Here is a 15,583-nt window from a genome sequence, read left to right as displayed (position 1 = left end):
TGTGGTGTTCTCCACGAGCCCAGAAGACAAAGTGCTGGAGAGAGAAGGAACAAGTTGTGATCTGTGAAATTAAACGACCCACCCTCTGCTAAAAAATGGCAATTCAAGGACAACTCCACCAGACATGTAAATATGTCTCTGGTAGACTGCAACCATGCCAACACAAGGGTGAGGAATTGGGAGAAAACTTTAAAAAAAAAAAAAAAAAAAAAAGGTAGCAATAAGTACACACAATGAGTCAGACCAGGAGCTCTGTTTGTTTGGCACAGATAGAGGATTTATGTGCACTCCGCCAGATCAGAGTCCATTCCTTAGGAGATATAGAAAATCTCAGATCTGTCTCCTATTGTCATTCCACCTTCAATACTGGATGGAGGTGTCCAGTCTGGCAAATAGCTCGGTACTAAACAGAGCAAGTCTTCCTTTTATGTATAAACGCTTTTATTGGCATTTCCATAAACACAAAACAGCCAGGAAGTATTGTAATCTGATACACTCCCTAGTCCTTCTTCATAAAAGCCAATCTATACAATTTTCCCATTAACACTACCCCTGCCCCCTCCCTTCCCTCCACCCGTTCCCATATACTTGTCCACAAGAGACCCAGATGGTTCTGCTGTCATGCCCGATATCAGTATTGTCACATCGCAGAGCACAAGAAATGAAACAGTAAACTCAATCATTAAGCAGTCGACTCAGAGTGCGGTGCGGAAGAATATCTGGATGTATGGATCCCAAATCTCCAAGAAGTGTCGATGAGTAGGAGAACTACAAGAAGACAAATACTCCATGTGCATTAGTGAATAAAAATGGCTCCACCAGACCCAAAAGGAAGGTGAATCCTCACTGCGCCAGCCCATCAGAATTAACTGTTTCGCTATTAAACATGCTTTTTGAATCAGTAATCAGATACCAGGAGCTCGTGTTCGCAAGGGGGGAATGCCGCCAAATAGAAGCCACAATGGTGCTAGTGGGATAGATACCTGTAAAATGGTTGCTAGATATTTACCTAGCTTACTCCAAAAAAGCTTAATGACCGGGCAGGCCCAGAAAACATGCTAACGTGTCCGGCACCTGGGGGCACCAGCAGGATGCAGAAGCTGCAATAGGTTGATTTGCCATCTGTGGAGATAGAGATGCCCTCCCTAAAAATTTATATTGTAGTTCTCGATAATACATATTATACGAGATCCTGGCCACTCGACAGTAGCAAACATGAAGTATCGCAGGAGTAATCACAAATTCCCCGTCACTAGTCCATCGATTTGCAAGCATGGCATAAATCTCCACCCTCCCCTCAGCCCTCAACCCTTTATAATAGTGCGATAATGAGGGAGCCTGGGTGCGTGCAAGCTTCAATAGTTCATCTAACTTCTGAAAAGCTGACTGTTGTAAAAACGCCATAGGTATAGCTTTAAGATAATTTATTTATTTATTTATAGCTTTTCTATACCGACTTTCCAATAACAGAATTACTGATCAATTCGGTTTACATTTTAAACTTTAACAGTGACAAGTAATTGTCTTACAATGAACAATAATGGACAATTTGCAGATAAGGAAATGCCGCTGACTCCCCCAGCCCATAATACTCGCGCAATTCAGTGAAAGAAAGCGGCTCCCCTTCCCATGTAAGCAAATGCCCCAGTTGAGTAATGCCCAAAGTTCTCCATAAGCAAAAGGCTGCAGATTGAGACCCCGGAGAAAAATCAGTTACCCTCCACTGGTAATAGGTAAGCGCAGACTCTTGGCAGCTGCAGCCATTTGGTCAGGTGCACCCAGGCTTGCCTGATCAGTCAAATGAATACTTCTGTAACTAAGAAAGCAGAAAGTTTAGCGGGTTCCACTTGAAGGGCATACTTCAAATCTATGGGAGCTGCCAAGGCACTATCTGCAGAGAAATTAGTGTAGGAGGAATTACCTAAAACCAATCCCTGGTTACTCGCAAATTACTAGCCAAGTTGTATATTGCCAAGTTCGGGACTCCCAGGCCTCCCACTCCCCACCGCTCCTGCAACCAAGAGAGAGGAATGCGAGCCTTCCCCCCTCTCCATAAAAAGTGCCGCAGGACACGGTCAGCCATTGCCAGATCCCGATGCTTAAGCTGAAGATGCAGGTTTTGGAGTAAATATAGCCATTTTGGGAGAATGACCATTTTATACAGATTTACGCGGCCACATAAAGACAGAGGAAGAGGCTGCCACTCAGTAAGTGTATCCCGCGTATATTTTAATAAATGAGGGACATTAAGTTGATATAGTCTGGTAGGGTCTGCTGATACAAAAACCCCCAGATACCGGAAAGCCTCCCTCGCCCACTGTAATGGAAAGGGGGCATGCCAACGTTCTTGCAGCGCCTCGGGAAACGCCAACGCGGATGACTTGCCTCTATTCAACCAGAAGCCAGAAAAATCCCCAAAGTTCTCAAACGAGTCCAAAAAAAAGGGGGGGGGGGGGGGCAACGAAGTATAAGGATCCGTAAGAAAACTAGAAGGTCATCTGCGAAAGCAGCGCATTTAAAAATTTCCACACTGAAGCGGACGCCCCGTATCTGTGGTGTTCCCTGTATAGCAGCTAGCAAAGGCTCCAACTGCAAGATGAAAAGCAAGGGGGACAAAGGACACCCCTGGCAAATGCCCCTCAGGATAGGGAAAGGCTCAGACCGCTCCCGATTAACAAGTATACTCGCTTGACGGTCTCAGTACAACACCTAGACTACATTATAGAAGTCCCTCAAAGCCCATCCGCCTCAGAATATAAAACAAGTAATTCCATTCCACCCGACCAAATGCTTTCTCAGCATCAAAACTTATGGCTAGGTATGGAGTAGATGTATATCGACACGTTTCCATGGCTGCAAGCATTCGCCGAATGTTTGAAAGAGCGTATCGCTTCCTCACAAAACCAACTTGATTAATTCCCACTAGGGACGGAAGGTAAACAGACAAGCGATCAGCCATGATCTTGGCAAGCAGCTTTTGATCAAAGTTAAGCAAAGAAATTGGGCGGTAAGATTCCGGTAGCAAGGGATCTTTCCCGGGCTTTGGGATGAGAGATATGTGAGCCTGATTCATCTGGGTGGGGAAACTTCCATTAACAATAAGGTCTGAGAATAATGAAGTCAAAGAGGGGAGTTACCTTATCAATAAGACATTTGTAGAATTCAGCAGAATAACCATCTGGGCCCGGGGCTTTCAATCGCTTGGATCGATAGATAGCCAAACTTAATTTCCTCTGTGGAAATGGGGGGGTTCAGCATCAGCTTTTGCTCCTCCGTAAGGCACGGCAAAGATAAAGAATCACAAAAATGGGAGCATGCTTCCTCCGACCAGCCTTCCGTCCGATACAGTTTGATAGTATTCGCAAAAGAGACCTGTTGTGTTTCGCAATCCAGCGATTAAAGCAAGGCGCGCGTGAGGATCTAATCAACTGAGACATCCATATACCCGCCTTATTACTATATTGGTATAGCTGGTGCTGATAATAGAGCAAGGTCTTTTTTGCTCACTGGTGCAATAACGTATTTAAAGTACACTGCACAGAAAGATATTCATTTCTCGCATAACCCGTATTAAATCTAAGGAGATGAACCTTAGCCCTTCCGCCACTGAGTGCTTAACTGCAAGACACGCTTATTTAAGGCATGCCTCCTGTAGGCTGTGTATGAAAGAATATCTCCATGCAGCACCGCCTTAGTGGTATACCAAACCAGGGTTGGCTGCTCCTGATTCAGTTTTTCATAATCCAACCACTTTTAGTCTAGGTAACGGTGGAAACTCCTGTCCTCAGCCAGATAATATGGAAATCTCCATAGTCTTGTCTGTCTGCGAAGGGGGTGTAAACTGCATGTCCATCCAGACCCGGAGCATGATCAGAGATCACAATATCCATGATGCTAGCCTCTTGCACACTGGAAAAGACTTGCCTGCTTATGAGAAAGTAATCAGTGCGGGAGTGAGTAGCGTGTGCTCTAGAATGGTGAGTGAATTCCTTCACCCCTGGGTTTAAGGTGCGCCACGCCGCAACCAAATGTAAAGTTCTTTCTAGGAAGCTGGACCCCTTCCCATTCTGGTCTCCCTACGCTGATTCTGGGAGGCATCAAGCTGGGGATCTCTAATGGTATTGAAATCTCCCCCTACAATGATTGTTTCAGCAATATAAGGAAGTAAGTGTTGGTACATAACCTGAAAGAACCGAAAGCTATATGTATTAGGGGCATAGAGAATACGAGGATAAGAAAACAGCCCTCAGGATCTTTAATTTCCCGTCTAACCTGAATAGGCAGATTTTTGTTAAACAAAATCGCTACTCCCACCGACCGTGAGGAAGCAGATGCATAGTGTGTGCTGCCTACCCAATTGGTACATAATTTAGCATGCTCTGAATCTGATAAATAGTCTCTTGCAGGAATCCATTATCAGCTGATTTCCGCTTTAAAGTGTTGAGAATCTTGGAACGTTTAATCTGTGAGTGGATTCCGCACAGGTTCCAGAAGATTTGTGTTTGTGTACTAGGGATTGAGTAAAGTCATAAATAGTTTCAGCAGATCTTTCACAGAAAGCCAAGTAAGGGCAGTCCCAGCCAGGGCCCACACCTGGGACAGATGTTGCCATGCAATGTACAGGTATATTCGAGGTATATTTTCCCCATGAGAAGAACAGACAGTCGAATCCGGGACTTGTCTCCCTCCTTCCCATCCCAGTCTCATTTCCATCCATGTCCAATGTTCCATTTCTAGAGAGATCACAGTTCCACCTTTCACTAAAGGAAGAAAGAAGAAAAGAAACCCCCCCCCCCTCCCTTCCCCATCCAGCCCCATCCTTCCGCTGCAACTTAGAAACATGAAAATACAGTGTAGACGAGACCAGCTTCACAACCATAAAATAAGTTAAACAGTGTAACCCTCAGCATCTCCTGCTAAGATTTAAAAAAAAAAATGTTATGTACATTAGCAGGGCAGTTCCTTTCTATAAACAAAAAAAAAACATATGCCAGGGAGGTAAGTCACCAAACTCTAGACGAATATAATCAGCTGTCCTCCCTAACCAAACCTGGCGGTGATACCCTTGGCTTTAAAAATAAATAAATAAAATCCATGGGAATGGCTCATTGATCCCGATGGGCCATGATCAGCCACACGTTGCAGTGATCTGTGTCAAAGGGTAAGAACAATAATAGGGACAAACACTCCTAAATGACAGGAGCCCAGATGCCTGTGCTTAAGTTCAAAAATGAGAAGCACTGAGTGTAACTCTAAAGGGGACCAGGGAGCCCTAGTCAACGCCAGGGGAGTAACTCAAACCCCTCACTGACCCCCCCCCCCCAAACCCCTTCTGCAGCAGCGGGTCTTGTTTCAGAAAAAAAAACCCGCTGCATGTGTGGGATTATCGTAAAAACCAAACTTCCCAATGAATATTAAAGGATAGGTATCATGCCTTTGACGCCGCCATTCAAACGTTTAAAAGAAGAGAAAGGAGGTCCGCCGTTTCAGGAGAATAAATGGCAGACATCGGCATCAGCGCTCTTCTTCCCAAAAAAAAAACGGAGGTTGCCGTCATCCAGCTTAGCTTCCACCCGACGAATGACAGGGTAAATGCATAGACAAAGTTTTCTCTGATCGGGCAATCTGCCCCTAACAAACAGTATGTTGGAACAAACTCACAAGGGGCTGCACAACACAAGAATCTGACCGCTTCTCCAGAAGTCCCGCAAAATTCAAATTCCACAAAGGAGAGAGCTTTGCCTAATTAGGAGCCACATTGCCTGGCTGCAGAACAGAGCAGAGCGGCACACTGCACACAAAAAAACCGCCTGTCCCCTCCGTGCTGAGCCTGATGTTCCTGAGTTCAAATGCAACGAAGAGCGCAGAGTGTCCAGAAATAACAAAAAGTAATGGTGAATGAAAATTTCTGAGAAAATTGGCAGGTAGTCTGGCCCACTCACAGGAGATACCTCACTGCTACACATGCAATCAATTTTGGCCATCCTTTTCCGGGTAGTGTGCTCGTTTACAAACGCTCGGGCCTCTTCCACCCTGTCCAGCCATTTTGTACCCGCGGCCGTCACCACACGCAGCCGGGTAAATCATCATCGCATGCAGACCCATGTTAATAAGGTGTGAGCAATGCGGAGCCATGGCGCATTGCTGTGCCGACACCCCCGCCGAGAAATCCTGGAATATTAAAATACGTTGGCCGTCATAGTGAAGAAAGCGACCCACACTGATCGCTCTCAAGATGTCCATCTTGTGCGCATAATTGAGTAGTTTTGCTGTGACAGGCCGGGGTCATGCAGAATTTCCCTGTCATGAGCCTATTCTATGAGCCCTCTCCACTCTCAGAGGCCCGTTGTGAGTCGAGCTCAAGTTGCTCTTGCAACCACTTTTCTAGAAAGGCATGGAGTTCCGAGTCCTTAACAGCCTCTGGCAGCCCAATGAATCGAAGGTTGGATCTGCGAGAGCGATTCTCCAGATCCTTGATGTGCATTGCTTGTTGTGCCACCGAGGCCTGGAGAGCGCTATGTCATGTTGAGCCGTAAGGAGGCCATCTAGGGCATCCGACACCCGGTTTTCCACCTCAGTAAATAGCTTCTCATAGCTGCTCAGAGTACTAGTAAGCTCTGATAATTTGTCAGCGATTACCTTCAGCTCTGGTCCCAGCGCTTCTGCCACTGCTTCCTTAATATTAGGACGAGTGAAGGAGAGAGCGCTGCTGGCGACTCCACTGTGGATGGTGACGGCAGGTCCGGGCTCTGATATTTTTTTTTTTCTCGCTCCCTTTCTTTGTCCTTTCGAACCACAAGTGTCACCATTGCCGTTAAACTCTGCTCCTTGATACTTGGAGAGATACATGGAAGATATTGAGATCTTTCTGCTGGTTTCTGGCTCAGTGGATGGGACTGGATGTCAAGGTGAGGCTCAGAGAGGGAATACCTACATCCACCTCCTTCGCCGCCTCACGTGATCTCCCGCAAGTCTTCCTTTTAGCTGGGCCCACCGCCAACATATTCTCCAAGGGGTAGAAATGGACCAACGCCAGTCCTCTCTCTCTCTTTCTCCCTCTTTCTCTCTCCTCAAGAGTTCTTGTTTCAGACTCTCGTAAGTACAAGAAGTCGGAAATGATAAAGGATGCTTGTTCCTCCTCGTACATGTCACCCAAACAATGTAGGTCGGCCTCCCACCATTGCTTAGCTGCTGTGCTATTTCGAATTATAGAAGGACAGGGGGCATGCCATGAAGTTAGCAAGTAGCACATTTAAGACTAATCGGGGTAAATTATTTTTCACTCAACGCACAATAAAGCTCTGGAATTTGTTGCCAGAGGATGTGGTTAGTGTAGCTGGGTTCAAAAAAGGTTTGGATAAGTTCTTGGAGGAGAAGTCCATTAACAGCTATTAATCAAGTTTACTTAGGGAATAGCCACTGCTATTAATTGCATCAGTAGCATGGGATCTTAGTTTTTGGGTAATTGCCAGGTTCTTGTGGCCTGGTTTGGCCTCTGTTGGAAAAAAGATGCTGGGCTTGATGGACCCTTGGTCTGACCCAGCATGGCAATTTCTTATGTTATGTTTTTATGTTACTTGCTATCTTCATGGAATGCCCCCTAGTCCTTCTATTATTCGAAAGTGTAAATAACCGATTCACATCTACTCGTTCAAGACATCTCATCTTAAAGACCTCTATCATATCTGCCCCTCAGCCGTCTCTTCTCCAAGCTGAACAGCCCTAACCTCTTCAGCCTTTCCTCATAGGGGAGCTGTTCCATCCCCTTTATCATTTTGGTTGCCCTTCTTTGTACCTTCTCCATTGCAACTATATCTTTTTTGAGATGCGGCGACCAGAATTGTACACAGTATTCAAGGTGTGGTCTCACCATGGAGCGATATAGAGGCATTGACATTTTCCGTTTTATTAACCATTCCCTTCCTAATACTTCCTAACATTGTTTGCTTTTTTGACTGCTGCGGCACACTGAGCAGACTATTTTAAAGTATTATCCACTATAATGCCTAGATCTTTCTCCTGGGTGGTAGTTCCTAATATGGAACCTAACATCGTGCAACTACAGCAATTGTTATTTTTCCCTATATGCAACACCTTACACTTGTCCACATTACATTTCATCTGCCATTTGGATGCCCAATCTTCCAGTCTTGTAATGTAATGTATCACAATCCGCTTGTGATTTAACTACTCTGAATAATTTATATATATATATATATATATATATATATATATATATATATATATATAAATAAAAGAACTGGTCCAAGTACAGATCCCTGAGGCACTCCACTGTTTACCCTTTTCCACTGAGAAAATTGACCATTTAATCCTACTCTGTATTTCCTATCTTTTAACCAGTTTGTAATCCACGAAAGGACATCGCCTCCTATCCCATGACTTTTTAGTTTTCTTAGAAGCCTCTCATGAGGGACTTTGTCAAATGCCTTTTGAAAATCCAAATACACTACATCTACCGATTCACCTTTATTCACATGTTTATTAACCCCTTCAAAAAAATGAAGCATATTTTTTAGGCAAGACTTCCCTTGAGTAAATCCATGTTGATTGTGTTCCATTAAACCATGTCTTTCTATATGCTCTACAATTTTGATCTTGAGAATAGTTTCCACTATTTTTCCCAGCACTGAAGTCAGACTCACTGGTCTATAATAACCCGGATCGCCCCTGGTGCCTTTTTTAAATATTGGGGTTACATTGGCCACCCTCCAGTCTTCAGGTACAATGGATGATTCTCCTGATAGCAGTTGGAGATGGATCAGATTTCAATCTGACGTCAGCCCTAGTACCTATACCCCTTCAGGAAGTGCAGCTCTTCAGTATTTTCCGTCTCCATGGCAGTTTGGGACTCTATGCATGCTAGCACAGCATTAGAGTAATTTAGCAAAGAAAATCAAAACAAGAAATCTTACCTCTACAGACGAGCCCCACTCTCCTGCATTGACACCCATTGGGTCCCTCCCCCAGTTGAGAATTCCTGAGGTGATTTCCGCGATCCCTTGGAGGTAAGCCTTGGTCCGGCGGCCAACCCTCGGCGGGGACCTAGCCCCTGACTTCGGGTGAGGCTGAGAGGCAGAGGGTGCAACTTCGAGCGCGACAGTGAAGGTATTTTCCTTCTCCTCCCCCCCCCCCCCCCCCCCCCCCCCCCCCGCGGGAAGTGCCAAGACAAGATAAGGTAGAAATCTACTTAAGTCTCCGAAGCTCGAGGAGTCGCACAAGTCGCCAGCCGGGACCAGTGCCACCGGGTTGATCTGCCCTAGCAGGGCTAGACCCTGGTCAGATCCGAGGGTCCTCCCTCCGAGGTGGTCGCCGTCACCATTTTGATCTGTTCGCCGCCCTGTCCGCTGATCCGTGCGCACAAATCCCTTGTGCAGAAGTATTGCTACTCCCCTCTGTCGCGAAGAATACGAGGATGAGTAGCAGCTCCCAACCCACTCCCGTTTCAATTTGTTCCAGCTCCGTCAAGTGAGTCTCCTGTAAAAAGACCACCTGTGATTTGGAACGCTGAAACATGGATAGCAATTTTTTTCTTTTGATTGGAGAATGTATGCCATCCACATTCAGAGATGTTATCTTAACCGATACAATGTCAGCTGTTTAAAGGGAACATAATAGCAGATAGCATAGAAGTGACAATGACCGTGGCGGGACCGGGCGCCCCGCCTCCCTCGTCCAAAACAATAGAAAAACTTTCCAGACAGATTTAAGAAACCGAAAGGGCTCCTGGGCATATCTTTGAACGGCCCCCCCCCCACACACACACACATACACACGGTCTGCATCCATACCCACACATACTCCACGCATACGGGTCTCATCCAACCCCATAACGTTTTGCTCCACAAGAGGCACGAAATACCCATCTGCCCCATAGGGCCATGGGCTTCCCTCTGTGTCCCCCCCCGTCCCCCCAAGCCTTCGCCACCACCATCCCCCTTCCCTATACTCAAGGCACTACAGCTGGTGACAATGAAACAAACACTTTCAATTTTACTAAACCACTGAACTGCCCCTCAAAGAACAGTGAACTGTAATTAAAAAAAAAACAAAAAACTATGAGGAGACGAGAATTGTGCCCTTAATTAGGGGCCCAAAGCCAGTTATATGGTAACTACAGTGAATTGAAAAACAGTCTTTTGCAAATGCAAAGCCAGCAGGCTCACACCGCTAGGAATTTGAAGACCTGACTTGCCGGTGAATTTCAGTCCATCAGAGCTGCGTCATTCAAGTAGCATGGGCTTGTTCCAGCGAGAATATAAAAGAATTGGCTTCCTCCTTTTTAGAGAAAACCAGGGTAGTACCATTGTGCTGCACTCGGAGTTTGGCAGGAAAAAGTAGTGCAAACTGGATTCCCCTTTTATGTAACTCTGTTCATGCAGGAGACATAGCTTTACGCTGTGCTGAGACTGCTGCGGAGAAATCATGAAACAGCATGATCCGGTGGCCCTGATATTCCACACCCCTGTGCTGCCGAAAGGCTCTCATAAGTTGAATTTTGTGGGACCAGTTTAAAATTCTGGTCATCACAGGCCAAGGCTTGCAAGTCGCTTCCCTGGTCGGCCCCATTCTGTGTACCCTTTCGCAGCGCAAGCAACCAGAAATCAAAGTCAGACCCACCTGAGCCGGCAGCCTGACTTCAATAAGATCATACAATTCTTGGTCTGACACGGATTCTGGAAGGCCAATTATTTTGATATTGTTACGCCGGTTCCTATTCTCGTGATCCTCTAAACGGTCCAGCAGCAAGAAATTTTGCATGGTTCGATCTTGCACTTGCCTTTCCACAATATGCAGCTGGTCTTCCTGATCAGAGACTCTATGCTCCGCCTCATCCAGCCTTTTAGCCTGCCCCTCTACTGCATTCTTATTTCCTCCATGGAGGATTGACAGCCTGGCATCCAGCACTTCAGCAACCCTAGCAGATATTTTTAGGAGGGCCGTCTCAGAGACCTCTGCCACCGGAGCTGTGCTATCTCCTGCGATGGCGGCAGCCATCTTGGCCATACTATGCCTTTTCTTCTGGGGAGTCTGCGCCGATCTTTGGCGCATATCAGGTCGCAGAGCACTCGTTTTGGTCCCCAGCTGCGGCGAATCGATAGCCCCACACGTCCTTTAACAATGCCAGACAGGCAAAAGAAAAACAGACTGAGGGAGGATGGCGGCCGATTTGAGCAGAGGTGCTCCGGAGCAAACTCACCAGGGAAGCCAGGTAGGCCGCACCAATCTCGGGCTCACTGCGGGTCTCTGGATGCTCGTTTTTCCGCCAAACTGCGGCGAAATAGCAGCCCTCAACTTCCTGCACTACATCCAGCTGAGAAAAAAATGTTTTTTATAATTTTAAGGGAGGGATGGCGGCCGATTTGGGGGGGGAGGGCCGGGCCCGGAGCCAGCTCACAGTGCTGTCGACCCAAGTGACGTCATCCAGGAAGTCCCCGATAGTGAACTTTGTGTAGAGCAGATTGCAGTCTACTCTGTTCCTGGAGTATCTTGGGGGCTTGTTTTAACATGGAGGATCGTATCCATCTTTTGCTGCAGGGGATCTAAATGTGGCAAGGCATGTGTGTTCGTTTTTGAATATAGAGGCCCTTGACGTGGAGTTATCTGCAACTCTTGGGTCCTATGGTGGCAGCATTGGATCTGGCTCATTGGTCAAGGATGTATAGGTGGCCCCTGCAGAAGCCCTTGCTGACCCAGTGAGATTCTCATTCACAAGATTGAGAAGGCTTTCTGTGCCAGACCAGGCACTTGCTCTTGAAGTGGACTCCTCAGCCCCGGGTGTATTTCATGAGTCGCAGTCTGATGGCATAAGTCAGAAGGAGTTTTTCTTTGGTAGCTACTGCACAAGTGCCTGACAATAGGAGTGGATCTCAAATCTTGAATCTTCTTTTGGATGTTGTCCTTTAGGGCTGGGGTGCTCACTGTGTAGTGGTCTGGTGATTCAAGGAACTTGGAATTTGGTAGAAACAAAGTAGTCCATCAGTCAGTTGGAAACTAGAGCGATGAAGCACTCCGTTCAGTGTTCTCCAGTTCTTCAGGATCTTGTCACCCAATGCCACAGCTGTAGCATATCATTCCCTGAGGTGGGATCAGGGGTTGACATGTTGCAGAGCTGGTAGGTTTGCAGTTTGTCTTGACAGAAAAGCATGTAAAGGACTCTTTGCCATAGTTTCGTTGGGACTGAGAATGCACAAATAGACTTCCTCATTTATTTATTTATTTAGATAGATTTATATTCCACTTTTCACACTTTTTTTTTTTCAGTGCTTCAAAGTGGATTACATTCAGGTACTGTAGGTATTTAGTCATGATAGGCTGGATCTTGGAGGATACAATTTGTTCCAGGAGGTGATTTCCAATATTGTGTCCAAATGGGAAGAACCAATAATGGACTTGATGGCGGCCAGCAGCAACACATAGGAGGTTCATTCTGTGTGAATGTCCTGATTTTTAATGTCTTGCAGAAGATTCTCAGGCATTGAGGACTAATGATATTGTTCCTACTTTAAGGCATGCAGATTTAGTGAGGATGCTGGATAGGATCCACCATGGTTGTTAGGGTAGGAGCTTACTGTTTAGGGGCTGGTAGTTCATAAGAATCCATCTGTTTTATCTATAAGCTTGGCCCTTGGGAGGGCTCACTGGTCTGAGAGGGATATTCGCAGAAGGTTGTAAATTCCCTGTTGTGGTCCAAGAAAGCTTCTACATCCTTGGCATATGAGAGTCTGGAAGTTTTTTGAGGACTGGCACTCTGTTAGGAAGGTCTTGACTAGAGGAGTTTTGGTACCAGTTATCTTAGAGTTCCTGGGGGGGGGGGGGGGGGTTGGTTAAGGATTGGGCCTTATTTCCTATCAGGCTGATACAGTAAAGTGCGCTCAGCTGAGTGCACTGTTTTACTCTCGGTTGGACACGTGTATTGGACGCATGTCTGCTATTCCTTATACGATAAGGGGATTAGTACATCCAAAATGTATGTCCAAACCCCCCCATCCTCGAAACTAATAGCGCTCATCACATGCAAATGCATGTTGATGAAGCTATTAGCTATTTGCCTGGGATACAGAAAAAGAATGTGTACCGTATCAGCATATTTCGTGCTCAGAAATTAGTGCCTGCCCAGGCATTAATTTCTGAGCAGCCTGAAAAAGTGTACAGAAAAGCAGAAAATATTGCTTTCTGTACATCCTCCAACTTAATATCATGGCGGTATTAAGTCTAAGAAGCCAAAAGATTTAAAAAAAAAAAAAAAAAGTGCCAGAGGGTCAGGTGACAGCCACCTCTCCTGGGCTTTTGCTGCTAAGGAGAGGCGCTAGGGGAGCACTATTGTCCCTAGCGCCTCCTTTTTAGCATGACCCCTCATTTAAATACGGTATTGTGCGCCCAGGAGAGGTGGCTGGGCGCGCATTAGGGGAGTGGAAGCTCAATACTGAGTTCTCATGTTTCGCGCAGGATTACAGTTTCGGTCTGTATAAGTGTAGGGGCAGCTAGTGCCTCTTATGGAGATCTGTTGGACAGCCCCTTCATCTTATTTGAAAGTGGCTTGTGCTGATCTTACTCAAAGCATTTGTGCCTTTGAATGAAGTTGCTTATCCTTGTGGCAGTGTTTTTCTGCGAACAATCTGTTTCACCAGACAATTTGAATAGCAAGTTCTATAGTGAGCAACCCCTTCAGATTCTTTGAACAAGATGCTGTGGGTTCACTTAGCTCCTTGTTCCTTCTTAAAATAGTTTTGCATTTCATGTTATCCAGATGGTCTATCTCCCTTCTTTTCAGAGGGTTTTGAGTGGAGAAGATTAGGCTCTGTATATCAATTAAAACATAGGAAAGTTCTTGAGTTGTAATTAAGGGTTACTAATAGTTTAAGAATCTGAGTATAGTTTGTTCAGTTTAGTGGCTATAAAAGGCTTGGTGTAGCTTCAAAGGCATTGATAACTTGTTAGAGTAAAGAAATGAGGGGTTATACTTCCATATCCAAGAGACTGCTGTCTTCTGAGAAATCGAGGACATGTTGTTCTTCCAGGGCGTGGATGGCTTCGTAGGCAGGACTTTGCTTAGTGTCATTGGAGATTGGTAGGGCGGCGACCTGGTCCTCCTTGTATACATCTTGACCTTGGAGCCAGGGAAGAGGCTTCCTATGTTTCAAAAGCCTTGAGAATGAAGTTGGCATGGTTCCACCCAGTATTGGGTTAGCTTGGGTACTTTCCATGCACATGGACTGGTCTGGTTGGATGAAAAGGGAAGGAGAAATTAGTTCTTACTTGATGATTTTCTTTCTTTGATTCCAGCCTGACCAGGGCAAGACCCTCTCTTCTGCTAAGTGTATTTTCCTAATTCATTTTCAAAATAACTGTCAGCACGCTGGATTTTAAGGTAATCTAATCAAGGCGTACAGGTTGTCTGTGCGGTTACTTGTTTCTCTTTTGGAAACCCTGTGGTTTTTGTTTAGGGGGTGAGGGAATAATATTGTATAAAAATGTTTCTTAACATGTTAGAGGCTACTGGCAGCTGTGATCAGCACAGGAGCCTATAAGGGGGGGGGGGACATCAACAAACCTGTTCAGTCTCCATCTGCTGGTTAGAAGGCATAACCCATGCATCTGGACTGGTCTGGCTGGACTTGAAAGGAAATTCAGGTAAGAACTGATTTCTCCTTATAATTCATATTCTTTTTTTTGTGTGTTCAGGATGTAGATGAAAAATGTAGCTGCTCAGTTGCAGAACTCACAGAGCATATAAACAAGCAAAGAGATGCTGGACATACAGTCTTGACTACCCTCAAGGACCAGATGATGGATGACGAGAGAGTGATAATAGAACAGAAACTAGAACTCCATGCGCAAGCACAGCTGGGGTTGAACAAGGTGCTTTCTTTCCTGCAGGATGAACTTAAAAAAGATTTTCCAACTGGTATGTTAAAAGGAAATTACTTTGATATAGAAAATGTGTGTGTATATTGTATTGCGTACTACATTCATAATTTGTGTTTTTATAAATGATCCCAGTTGTTCCAGTAACTTAGATAAGCCTTGTGGGCTGCTGGGTTTGAATTATGACAGTAAAACCAAAGAATGCCTTGAACATTGGGTAGTCTGCAAAAATTCTTAACTTCAATTACACAACCTTCAGGAGCCATGTGAATTTAATACGCTCTTTGAAATATGTAGAATTTTATGTAGGTCGTTCATAGATTCCTTATTGTCCCTCAGATCAGTCCGGATGCATGTTTTTCTCCCTTATGAGCAGATGGAGAGAGAGAATGAAAGCTTTACTTGTACCCATGGTACTTAACAGGTGTCAAAAGGCAATCTGGCTATACCTAGAGTTACTTACCCAAAAGATATTTCTTAACATTCAGACAAGTTAATCCACACCAGTGGGTTATGCACCTCTATCAGCAGATGGAGCAAAGCTGACATCACTGTATCTCCCCAACATCCTCTTCAGTAAGCACCAAAGCAAAGAAATTGTTTAATCTTTACGCGATGGCCTTATCGTCCGAAGCTCCCCTTGAACCCCTAGATCATCCAACATTCCAACTGTGACTCCCTTGCAGGCTTTCTGTTT

The 15,583-nt window shown here is 45.4% G+C and overlaps 1 protein-coding gene across 2 annotated transcripts in view; it reads left to right on the top strand.

Annotated features, from left to right (window-relative positions):
• Positions 1–15,583, top strand: part of KIF11 (kinesin family member 11) — a 185,904-nt gene that overhangs the window by 151,839 nt on the left and 18,482 nt on the right. For both annotated transcript variants that reach the window (XM_029609919.1, XM_029609918.1), the window contains exon 20: positions 14,704–14,926. In XM_029609919.1, the coding sequence (XP_029465779.1) occupies positions 14,704–14,926 (223 nt within the window). The remainder of the gene's footprint in view (positions 1–14,703; positions 14,927–15,583) is intronic.

The sequence above is a fragment of the Rhinatrema bivittatum genome, chromosome 7, assembly GCF_901001135.1.
Source record: "Rhinatrema bivittatum chromosome 7, aRhiBiv1.1, whole genome shotgun sequence".
Classification (NCBI taxonomy): domain Eukaryota; kingdom Metazoa; phylum Chordata; class Amphibia; order Gymnophiona; family Rhinatrematidae; genus Rhinatrema; species Rhinatrema bivittatum.
Note: the sequence above shows the minus strand (reverse complement) of the source record. Positions and strands in the feature narration are given on the sequence as shown.